A 12876-nucleotide genomic window follows, 5' to 3' on the forward strand; every position below is an offset into this window, starting at 1 on the left:
GTCTGTCTGATGGCTCCAATAACTAAACAGAAAAAAAAGAAGAAAAGACTTTGCTGGCTTGATAGATCTCGAGTGGACAAAGTCAGAAACTGTTGTCTGGTTCAGAAAACACCAGAACCTGAACCCGGAGCAGCTGGAGAGCAAACAGAGCTTTCTGAGGCTGAGGGAGATTCAGTTTTCTCTTTTCTAGCGCTGGTTGTGCTTACTGTTTGTTGGTTAGGAAAATACTGCACCTACTGGGGCTGCCAGCTCACGAACACAGCTCCTTCAGATCGCTGGCTCTGGGCGGTTGTTAAGAAATAGGCAGCTTTACACTGTCGGGATAAAGAAGGCCAAACTGCAGATTTAGCGATACCACTGGTAATAATATCTGTATAACTTTAACCTCACATTCTTCTAAGTTTTGCATGGAGTTGCCTGGATTCAACCTCAAAGGGCTGCACTGTCTCAAGCTTCCAGTGTAGCTTTCTGGTGGTAGCGCTTAGCTAATTTTCTCAGGGGTTTTGAACAGAGTTGCTAAAAACTAGAGTTCAGTCTTTGTTTTTTGGCATGGGAGCATGTATCTTGCACCCTCTTACATTCAATCTTGATTTCCTGAGTCGGCATTTTTAAGAGTGCAGTGTCATACGTCTACCAAGCAAACCTCTCGGAAGCATACGTGATCTGTGGAGTTCCTTGGAAGCACAATCTTTTATTGTTGGAACTTCCATTCTAGAGATTTTCAGCTGGGCCAACAGAATTCTTAACAATCACCATTTAAGGTGCTATTTAAGACTGGAATTAAAACTGATGTTTGGACGAATCAAGCACTTTTAACAGAACCACTTGACCTCCTGTGACTGCACTGCCACAAAAGAGGTGTTGAGATTAATTTGTGTTGTTGGTTGTTAGCAGGGCATCTAAAAAAGGTTTGGCTGGATTTCCAAGAAAATGTTAGCAAAGAGGGCTGTTTGAATCCTGTTTTTTTTTTTTTCCAATTTCAGCAACATTTAAGATCTATAGGTTTGTGTCACAGGAACACAGGCTAATCTTTACCTAAAATTTTAAGACAGACTAACCTTGTTTGTCGCGACAGTGTAAAGCAGGTAAGTGTGTGCACTGCTGACAGTCTGACCATATTTGAGCAAAGCAACCGAATTACAGAACAAACAGGTAATGCTTCTTCCTTTTCCTGTCTGATTGGCTGCTGCCAGGACCAGGATGTCATGTGATCCAACAGGAGTTGACCAAAATGAAATCCAAATGAGACAAACAGGTGACGTGACATGCCTAAACAATATTAATGTTAAGGGTGTTCCAGTGCTACGTTATGGAAACCATTTTGGGAGAGAGACCTTCCAACCACCTTCTGTGACTTGACATAATTATATGATAACTTGTTGTCAACCCTGTGCCTAGACACCTAAAGGTTCAACATTAGCCTAGAGGTCAAGTGCAGCTAGCTGAGCACCAACTGAACATATAAATATAAATAATACAAATAAGAGTAAAGTGATATCTCTGTGTAGCATCATTTTGATACCAGCAACACCCAAAATAAAGTCCTCTTGTTGTGTTCAATATAAATACAAACATTTGCTGTAGAGAGTTTATGTGGACGTTCACAGCTCCCAATAGTCAAAAGAAACGATGTGTGCATGATTTGTAGAAAAAGCATCGATTTCAAGACTTATTATGCAAAACTATGACCAAAAAGACAAAAAAAAATAACTATGCAAGTAAATGTGAAAGACTCATTTGCAAAACGTGTAATCAAAACTTGGAAACTAAAGAGCAAACTGAATTTTTAACTTTCTAAACCATGTTCTGATTTTAGTTCATTTGTATAATGACTGAATTCTAATTATGAACATGATATTAAAAAAGTGAACAGGAATATTATTTTGATTTTAAAATAATAAAAACTGGCAATTATGTCCAGTTTCTGGTGAAAACTTTAGTTCTTTCCAATTTCAGTTCAATTTTGTTTATGTTCATTCGATGGAATTTGATCATTTTCAGACCTTTCTGTGCATAAAAATAACAAATAATTTTTAATCCATATTTGCAGTCAGATGAACGAATATGGGAGATATTTATGATGCCATCTTGTGGTGATTTCAAATAACACATTGTCAAATCTGATGTGAGGTATTATTAAGGTGAAATGTGGTAAATAAGTGTATAAAAACTTGGAAGTTGATCAACTTTAAAATAAAAATCTGATACGTGAGGGTTTCTCCAAGTCAAGCAAACTACACGGTTTCATTTTGGCCAACATGATGTGATTGCTGCATGTGATCACATGACCCCCGCTGTCCAATCAGCAGACATTTCAGAGCAGTAAACATTGAAGTCTAGTTAGACAACCATACTCGACTTATGAAGTCAAAAAAACAACAATAAAAAAAAAAGAAGCAAAAAAACAAATACAAAATAAAAGCTTATCACAGAGATATCAACATAAACACTTCTTCAGTTAAAGTACCATTTCCTTAAGTCTGGACAGATCAGGTTATGTCACAATAAGAAGATTATTAACATTATTCTCATTATTAATATCTTACAAAAAACAAAATTAACAGTGCAATAAAAAGGTATTTAACCCCTCGCTCTGCAAGAGAGAGAGGGAGACGACAAGGGGCGGGGCTTGGTGACAAGGAAGGACAGAACGAAGGGAGTCCTTGCCAGAGAGGGAATACAGAGGAGGAGAAGCAGTTTGCAACAGACGAAGGAGGACGAAGAGGAGGTTCTCAGGATTATACGAAGGATGGAAGATATGGAGGTAGAACGGGAAAATGGGAGAAAGACGAGAAGAAATAAATGATTTGTGGTGATAGCATTTGGAGGGGGCTGAAAAGGCTCATGGGAAATCTTTAGGAAAGATGCACACAACAGCCACCCATTAACCAGCTAATAATGCTTAACTTGTGTCTTTATGGCCATTAATCAAAAATAACAGTTTCTCCTGATCATTAAGACTAAAAATGGCTGAAAAACATTTGATCGTTTAAAATCAGGTAATGATGGCGGCTGTTGTGCGAATCTGTAAAGATGCACAGATACCACTTTTCCTGCTGTCAGTCGTCTTTTACCATGCAATCATGCACAGTACTTACAGGTTTTAATGTGTCTGCCTTCATACATGAACAATACAGGTCGGCAGTCTACATAATGCTTCTTTGAATAATGCTTTGAAGAACCAGGAGAAGACCATCTAGATCCTTCTGCAGACGCACGCAAGCAGCCCAAAGTTTGCCTAACGAAACAAAATGGTTGTTTGTTTGGGCTATTTTGGCCTTGTGCTGATTTTGGCTGCATCAGGGCACACGGGGAAGTTCTGCGGCCATGTGCAGAAAGCTCTCAGAGCAGTTGATATGTTCACAACACTCTTTAAGTCCCCCTATGACTTACACTGTCTGTTGTGTGCAGTTTAAACAACATCAGCTTCGATTTCAATGCAAACTGCAGACTGCCGATGATGAGAGGTAGGTTCTGGATACTAATGAGCAGTTTTCAGTTCGAGTTCACCGTTTCCAAGTTGAAGGAAGTGTGCAATGTGAGGAACAAAAAGAAAATTAATTGAGTTCTGCACTGTAAATTTATCCCAGTGGTGAGACTGTCAATGCAAAGTTCTACTGGAACTGTACTGATTGGTTGTCATCATTTTTTTCTACCTCAAAGATGATGTTTGTTGAGTTGGAATGATTACTCTACTAGGACATAACCAAAAAATATTTAGAAGAGCATCCAAACATTAGATCTCTTGAACTCAACTATCATCCTTAATTCTGTGTTTAAATATCTCACAAGATAAACCATCATGATAACTTTTGACCCCTATTTGGAAGGTTAAATGTGTTTGCCTGTATAAGGAAAAAGGCTTTGCTTTGGTTTCTGATGTATTCAACCTGCTATGATACTTCATCAAAAAACAAAGAGGTATCAGTGCATCCAAAGGTGTAGGGGTTCAGGTAACTGGGGTTGGGTGGTATTAAGACGGGTAGATGACAGAGAGGACAGCTGGGAGGTATTGGGGTAGGTGGGCTTGGCCTGTACTGTTGGGAACGTGTCATTTCTCAGGAACTCCTCTTAGTCCTGGAGTGTTGGATCAACCACTGAAGAGTGATGTCTGCAGAGAGAGGTGTGACGTCAGCATTGTATAGAGGTGTGTGAAAAGAAACCAGAGAACACACAAAAAAAGTAAAGAGCAACTTACAGTTTTAGCTCTTGGCTTGAAACTCGTTTCTTTGACATGTTTTTATATGTGTAAACACTAATTGAAAACCGTGTAATTTTCAGGCTGGCCATGATGTAAGCTCAGACTGCTGATGGTTCCACTCTTCTAAGCTGACAAATCTCATATACAGAGTGACCTGTTGAAGCTCCTTCAGCCTGCCCACAGGAACTCATCTGCAAGCCACTTTGCAACCCCAGTTCCTCCTTTCATGCTGTTGCCTGAAAGGATGTGGACGACCCATAAATGAGCCATACTAGTAAAACTAAATGACTGTGGATGGAACCATCAATCTTCTTTTGATTATAATGGTGTTTAATCTGAAGTTAAAGGGGGCAAACTTTGTACTGAATATGGTAAGGTGTAAATATTTATTGGAGTCTTTGAACGCTTACAGCTTGAAGTCACCAGTGCTCTCTGAGTTCTGTTCACCAGTTTTCCTGTCTTGTCACTGATGTCATTGTCGCACAGTCGCATTCTTCCTACATGTGTTTTCTTTTGTTGTTCTGACTCCACCTTAGCCTGATAAACACAGACTCATCATCAACTGCTATATTATTTACAAAATGAGTACGAAATAATTGGTTTCATGATACTTCTTAGCACTTGATGTTTCGTAATTAATAACTGAGATGTAAAAACTTGTGTCAGACATATTACAGGGATGCTACAGGGACTGTGAGAAATAAGGTCCCCAATGTGCTTTCATAAAAAGTCAAAGCTTTCTTTTTCTCACATTCACATCAGCTGAGATGGGCTCCAGTGGCCCCGCGACCCTGAACTGGATAAACGTAAGAGAAGGGATTAATGGATGGATAAAATAAATATGAAGATCTATATTATATTCATTAACACTGACAGTTTTTCTATTTTTTTTTGGTAATAATTGTCTAAACAAACTCTTTCATAGTGCTTTTTTTCAATAGCCCGACAGCACTATGAAAGTAACTACAACATCCTTTGATGTCCTTAAATTCGTGTTAAATGATGAATGAAATTTACTCGTTCATTCAAAATAACAAAATCAAAACATTTTTTAACAACTTACCATCACAAGCTATTGTTTCTGTGGTTTACGCTCACATAGCACGTGTCTTAATGGAAACCAAAGTTAAAGATTTGCTATCAGCACTGTATTCTGAACAAACCTCCCGTCTCTGTGGTCTCATTAATGTTTCTCAGGGATTTCGTTGCGTTCAGCAGAGACAAAAGTTATCAGCCAAACACATGTACACATGTTTGTGCAATTTAGTAGACACTGAGTGTTTTGCTGGTTGACTTTTAGGTTTATGCTGGTTTTAACTTATTTGCCAGTAACTTCAATTTGGCATGGAAATGTAATGATATGTTTGTTTTGTTTCCACAAAATAATAATACTGTTCTGAACATAACTTTAGGGCTAGTGCACAAAGAACATACACTTTTTTTAAATTTATGAGCATGTGTGTGTGTTTGTGTTGTACCAATGTTGTCTTTCTCTTTGCAGGAGATGGAGTAGCAGCAGATCTCTCTGTCCTGGATTGCCGACAGGTTCCTGATCAGAAACACAAACACACACAAGGTCAAAGAAAAATGTATTCCATTCAGAAGAATTTTGAATTTAACTTCTTTTTTCAGGCTAGAATTCATCAAATATTGATGTATGAAAGTGTACAGAAATTAAAAAAAAAAATGTGACATCAAAAGGTTGCTTTGCCTTGAGAAAAAAATGTTTGCTCACTGGATGTTTTTTAGGCATTCAGTGAAAAAGTTAATTTTGGACACTGAGTGTGATGATACTACAACCAATGCACCAAACGACTCCACAGGGGAACATCAGGTCTGAGTCAGAAGTGAGAGTCAGTGTGTTGGCGTGGACTTACATCCTCTCTATGAGCTCCTTCTCATCCAAAGCTCCTGGTAGGTCTCTCTTATTCCCCAGAACCAAAACCTGGAGACGCAGGTGGAACAAACATCAACTGAACATATTGCAATATTTAGTTTTACTTGTTAAATGGCAGCTGTAAACAGCAGACTTAAACTCTGATTTGATCACTTTTAAACTGCTGTATTCAAGGCAAAAACACAGGCACATTACTTTGGACAGCACAAGATTTCACTTTTCTCTGCTGTTTGTTTTAAAGTTTTAAAAAACTACCTGCGTAAATATGGAAAAGGCCTGAGCTTTATGTAATTCAAACAGCTAACCCTGGTTATTTCTTAAATGTGCTCTCCCCTCATTTCGTCTGGTGGCTTGATAACTGCTCTTCTGTCTGTTTAGCTTCTCCTAGTCAGCTGGTTCCCGTTTCATGTTGTGCATCATGTTATGTGTTGCTATCAGCTTTGTGTTTGTGTAAGTCGGGCTCAGTGGGAAAGCTCCGCTCTGCTCGGGTCAGTTGGGTTTGTTGTTCTTACAGGAATCCCCTGCAGCTGCGGTTTATCCAGCAGGTTGTGGAGTTCATTCTTGGAGGCTTCAATCTTCTCTGGGTCCGCTGCATCCACCATGTAACTGCAACAGGAAAAAAGAAAAAGCAAGACAAAATTAAGTGGGAAGGTTGAGGGCTGAAAAATAGTCAACACAAAATTGGGAGAAAAATTCTTGTTCCTCTAAGGTCCACTAGAGGAAAAACGAGGTCCAGTAAGAATAATTAGGGGCTTCAACTGATTCCAATGACTGAAATGAGCCTCTTGACCATGGTTTGTTGTTGGTGCCTATAGCAGCCTTTAATGAAATTATTTGACATATCATGACTCGATGTGAAGTTAAGCGTCTAAAAATCTGTTCAGCAATAATTCTATCATTTCATTGATCTGCTAATAATACAGGACAGTGGGTATCTTTGTGTTAAACGTGACAGTTTATGGATTGCTTGCATTAACTGGTAACTAAGTACTCCATCGTCTCATCTAAACATGGTCACTAAAACACTCCAAAATGACAAAAGACTAATTGCTAAGACTGTCCATGGTTAATATGCAGTATATGGAAAACCTGTGTAAAAAGTCATCAACTTGACAAATAAAATTTGCTGCACTTCACATTTTAAGATATCAAGATTGATGAAAATCTTTGGGAGCATTTCAGTATCACTGTTACTGCATCTCAGCTGCATTTGCAAACCAGCGTTGGTTCTTCAAATCTGACCCACATTCACTGCAGCGCTCCTGTCATATCTCAACAACACAACTGGGTTAATATGAGAAGCCTGCATTTCTAAAGATCAGTTTCAAGGGTTTTTCTAACATGTGTTCATTAATCTGACCACTCATACCCACAGCAGTTTTACAGCTCAGGCCTTGAACTTTTTCTTTTTAAATTCAGCAGGTTCTATAGTCAGGAATATCTCAGTTAATGAAACCAGGACTTACACAATAGCACTGACCCCTCGACAGTAACGCTCCCACATGCTCCTGAACCGAGGCTGACCGCCGATATCCCACAACTACAAACACAAGGAAGAAGAAACTAAGTGAGAACTACAAGTTTAACATAAACTACAAATTAAAAGGCAAAAGTAACAATATTGATAAAAAAGTAAAAATAATGCCAATATTATTATTTTTGTTAAAATTGCTGTTTTTTAAGGGTTATTGGAACAGCTGAGACACATATAGTGTATAATATTAAGATAAGATAAGATCCCGAGGTAGGGCTGGGCGATATGTCGAGTTTTTTTAAAAATATCGATATATTTTTATAAGAGATATAAGATGTGACAATATCCTTTATATCGATATAGTCTGTGTTACGTTATAATTATACTTGTGGAGCCGCAAGTTTGCCTCTCTTTCGTCCACTTTTGTCTTTACGCAACGTTACCCGACCTCGCCTCTCCTTCACTGAACACAACTCCCCCTCCTCCCCCATCGCTTCACCTGCAGGCAGCGACAAGATGGACACGGCAAATCTCCGTTAATGAGTTACCGCGCATCGCCCCGTGTGTGGGGCTGGACGGCGTCAACGTGTTAACGAGCTAACCACGCTAACGCCATGCAGCCCAGAGGGGCTGCACAGCCTAAAATCCTTTCATTCTCTCAAAAGTTGACTGCGCGCCTTTTGTATGAATTCTGGTTGTGCTTGATGACTACGAACCGATTTTATGTGATACACAGCGCTCAGCAATCTGTCAAAAAATGTTTTAGTTCGACTTTGCTAAGCTACGGAGCTGCACCGCTTGATGGATTGTCGGAGCAGTACGGCTACCGAGGAGCCTCGCGGAGTGATACGTACTGTGCTTCAACGTAATATTACCGTATTGTGTGTGTATAAGGACCATAAATGGCTCCTGTTCAGAGACATGGTTACGAAGCGGATTTCAAACTCCAGGCTGTCAGTCACGCAGTAGAAGTTGGGAACAGAGCAGCTGTGAAATCTGTCTTTGTTATTATGCTCAGCGTCTGTTAGTTTACATTTTGACTGCACAATTGTGAGCTTTTTGTTATGCACAAAACAACATAGTTTTATTTTATTTATGGAGCATCATTATTTAATAAATGCTCATAATTTATTTTTGAGTAGTTTTTTTCATGTACATCTATGCTGTATGTTAATAAAAGTGCCCGTGTGACATCTGGGACACAGCTTTGACTAAGAACTCTCTTTTTGTTCTTACTTCATGGCTTTGAAAAAATATCGAGATACATATCTTATATCGCCATCCAGTTAAAAAATATCGAGATATGAATTTTGGGTCATATCGCCCAACCCTATCCCGAGGGAAATTCTTTTGTCATACACATGCTCAATGCAGCAAGAGAGACCAGAATGATGGCTATGAATTATAAATTGAGGACAAAACAAAACAAAAGAAAAAACAAAAAGCTGTTTTGTAAAATCTTTTTTAATGTAAATTATTTTTGGCATCGTAAACCAGATTGCCTTAAATATCTAATTTAATTCCTTATAATGTTAAATACATGTTTTATGGATTATTGTTTCAAATTAATTTGAAAAAAAGAATCCACAAAGCACACATGACAAAGGCAGCAAACGGAGCTACCGACCTTGATGGTGACGTTGCCTTTAGTGATCTTCCTCATGTTGAATCCGACTGTGGGAATCATGTCTTCACTGAACTGACCAGACTGAAAAACACAAAGAAACCTACAGTTACTGATGCTGATAAAAAAGACTGCATCATATTGCAGTTATGCATGACACACATGCTGCAGCTTCATGCTTGCAGTATGATCAGTGACTACACTGCATTTAAGTGCAACACATGTAGTCTGCAGATATTTACTTATTCATGCTACATTAACTTGGTGAATGGTTAAAAGATCACAGGACTTTACTGGGTCCAAAAGCTTAAAACACAATCTTAAAATGGGGGGAAAAAAGACGCCAAGTACACTTTATACAAAGACTATATCATAAAGGTGCAGAGAGTAACTCTGGCATCATCCACTGGCTGGTAAAGTTCATTTGGAAGGTTTAGCTACTCACTTTGTGTGAAACAACAGTTCAGATAACCACAATAAAAATAAGACTTTTGGAAAAGACAAAAACAATATTGAGTTCTTAGTATCCTAAGTGTTACTTTTGTATTTTAACACTTACTTTGAACCTATATATATGTAAAATAAGGATATCCACAGCTCAGAGCCAGCTACAGCAGCTTGGCCATTATAAAGTTAAATCAGTTTTGTTGTTATGAAAACACCATTGAAGCTTGATTTTTGTTTTGATATGTTTTCAGTTATAGTTTCGTAGAAAGAAAACCTGAATCTGCAAAATATCAGCAGGTCACAGAAAAGTCTGAAATCAGGAAGGCCACAAAGTTGGCTTCCAAAAAGTTGAACACCCCCCCAAAAGCAAACAAACATAGCTAACACTAAACCTAAACAAAAACTACAGTGAAACTACAGAGAACATATATAAATTGTGAATATAAACTTAACAGAACATTGTTCTTCTAATTTTTTTTAAGGGAAAGAAGAGCATTCATGAGAAAAAATAGCTCAAACTAATAGATTTTTGGAACTAATATTTGCATATCTGAAAACCATGCCCACCTTTTTCGGGTATGTTATAAAGCTTCTTCAGACTCAAAGATAATAGAAGTGAAAACCTGTGCAGATCTAATATCTGTCACACAGAAAACTGATGGTGAATCAATAAAAGAATCTGAGCCATAAGAATAATAAATGATGGTGTCAAAATCAATAAAACACAACCAAGGAAACCTCACTGAGTTAAGGACAATATATGTTAGTAGGTCACTCAATCATTAACTATGTTACTGGGCAGCACAGGAGGCTTATGAGGTATGACGGAGGGGTGACTAGTGCGTGACAGGGAAGGTCACTCTGACATGAGCTGGGCAGGGTCGGGTTGGGCTGGTGGGGCGCCCATCATCACTAGACATGAAAGTCTCAACAGCGGCCCCGATAACAGCACCAAGCATGACAGTCCAGTCCCAAAGGGTGGCCTTCACTTCTGTCCAAAGCCCACCGGTGCAAATGTAAAAGCAGTTGTGATAAATTATCGCTCGATCATGGGCTTCATGCGAAGCGTTAGCAGCTTCTATCACAGGGGGGAGCATGAAGGCTGCTGCAGCTCTGTGCAGAAACTGATTTTACAGCCACCTTATCGACTCCTGTTGGAGACAAGCTGACCTCACCGCTGCAGAACAACAATGGATGCAGCCAGATGCTAACTGACAGCTGGCACATCTGCTAGCAGTTAAAAATTAGCCTTACCGCTATCACATTAACGAAGGTCGTCTTCCCCGAGTACTGCAGCCCAACTAGGGTCAGCTCCATCTCCTCCTTCCAGAAGAGCGCCTTGAACCAGTCCAGCAGCTTGTTGATAAGCGCTATCATCTTTGTCTTCTGCTGCTAATGCTAGCTGCGACTGATGCTGCTACGGCTTGATGGCTATGCTAGCTTGTTAGCTGGCTGGCTAACGCCCGACGGTTCTGCTGTTTTGGAGGCTGACAGTCACTATGACAACCACGGACGGCACCGGGAGAACCAAACACACCGGTAGGCTTTACATGTACCGGGACACGGGTTTAATCAGTCGGCGTTTTCGGCCTCTGACGTCTGCTGTGGTGTTTACTAGCTACGCCTTTTACTCACAGCTATGTCAAATACGAAAGTAATGCAGCTCAAGACATCCGGTGTGGCACCCTTCAAAATAAAACAGCACACAATAAAACTTATGCTCAAACATTAAATTAAACAAAAGTTTAGCGTGGGCCCGTATACATGTATACAAGAGGGTCTCTACAGTAAATAAAATTAAGGCTGTTTTAGTCTACAGTTTTAATTTTCATTAGGTAATTTTAAATCGTTAGTTAATGTGTTGGGGGGTTATCGGGGCTGCTTCCTGTTTGGGTGGGGCTGATACATGAAGAAGAAAGCAAAGCAAAGAGGAGTCAGATGTATGTATGAATGAAACACTGCCCTCCTTCGGCTGTTCATCCTAAAAAATACACAGGTCTTTCTCCTTTTTTCTTGTTTAAACTTTATAATAATAGAAGTTTATCATGTTAGGAAAACACACATTCTCATTTTAAAAATGTTTGCTTTGCTATATAATTATTAAACTTGGAGCACCTTATTTAAATGAATTAATTAAAGGACTGACATTAAAGGAATGGCACTAGGGCCACCACTAGAGGACACCGTGAGGTGCGTCATTCGTGAAACACATTTGACAGTAAAGGGAAGTATTGTAATATCTTATCAGTGACGAGTAACGAGTCATTTAATATCAAAATTTAAGGCACATCTCTAAAAATTACTTTTTGCAAACCAGATATATGTATTTTGTTGTATATGTTTTTCTTATAGTTTTATGTGCCCTTGTGCCTCTACATTAACTTTCTGTATGTCCTGTCCTGGCCTACTGACTCCACAGTGGCTGTTAAAAAAAAGCACATCCTAAGCACATCCTGAGAGTTCTCAGGAAGAAAACCCTGAGTCAAAAGCTGCTGGTGACCTTTTACATCCCCTCTGTAAAGAAAGGCATACTGAAGCTGTCCTCTCAGCACTGAAGCAGAGATGAGAGTGCTTCAGGATTTCATCAGCACAGCACAGAAGGCAGTCGGCTGCTTTCTGCCCTCCCAGCAGGGCTTGTACACCTTTGCTGCCTCGTGAAGGCCAAAAATATTTAGAAGGACCCCTCGCATCCTCGATTTAACCTGTTTCACCTCTTGCCCCCTGCAGGTGCTACAGGGCCATCTAATTAAGGACAACAGGTTTCAACAAATGTTTTATCTAAGATGTATAACAATAATGACCCTCCACAGGCATCGATCATCCGTGTCTCTCTCTTCTTCTCACCTACCTCTCTGTCGGCTTCTCTCGTCCATCTCTCGCTCTCATTGCTCTGTGTTAAATCATATAAATATGATTTAATGTGTTTTGTGCAATAACTTAAGTTATTGCAAATTATGTGCGATGACAGTCACCACTATGAAATAAATGTTTTTTGTTTCTGGAATAATTAAAGCTAATATGAAGCACTTACTCACTGTGCATGTCTGCATTATTAGCAATTTTCTTTGCAATTTTCACGCTATTGATAACTGATTGTGCAATAAATGCATTATTAGTAACACTTTAAACATTCATCTTTTTTACATTTACTGTTGAAATGATTGTGTGTTTCCTTTCTTGCATGCGAAATCGTAGGCTCCTAGTTATAATTCCAGTAATATGAAACAATTCAT

The 12876-nt window shown here is 39.1% G+C and overlaps 1 protein-coding gene across 2 annotated transcripts in view; it reads right to left on the reverse strand.

Annotated features, from left to right (window-relative positions):
- LOC116310282 (ADP-ribosylation factor-like protein 8A) overlaps nt 1-11313 on the reverse strand; it is a 12638-nt gene extending 1325 nt beyond the window's left edge. The window contains exons 1-8 of one of the 2 annotated variants that reach the window (XR_005609598.1): nt 10898-11020; nt 9200-9280; nt 7565-7638; nt 6611-6704; nt 6079-6146; nt 5680-5750; nt 4612-4738; nt 1-4111 (exon numbers count right to left, since the gene is read on the reverse strand). The exon at nt 1-4111 is cut by the window's left edge and continues 1325 nt beyond it. Coding sequence is in view for 1 of the 2 variants with exons in the window: in XM_031727073.2 (XP_031582933.1) it covers nt 4059-4111; nt 5680-5750; nt 6079-6146; nt 6611-6704; nt 7565-7638; nt 9200-9280; nt 10898-11020 (564 nt within the window). In the remaining variant the exon portion in view is untranslated. Of the gene's footprint in view, nt 4112-4611; nt 4739-5679; nt 5751-6078; nt 6147-6610; nt 6705-7564; nt 7639-9199; nt 9281-10897 lie in introns of both variants that reach the window. The other variant, XM_031727073.2, reaches the window with a different exon arrangement.
- Nucleotides 11314-12876: the final 1563 nt, after the last annotated feature.

The sequence above is a fragment of the Oreochromis aureus genome, linkage group 20, assembly GCF_013358895.1.
Source record: "Oreochromis aureus strain Israel breed Guangdong linkage group 20, ZZ_aureus, whole genome shotgun sequence".
Classification (NCBI taxonomy): Eukaryota; Metazoa; Chordata; class Actinopteri; order Cichliformes; family Cichlidae; genus Oreochromis; species Oreochromis aureus.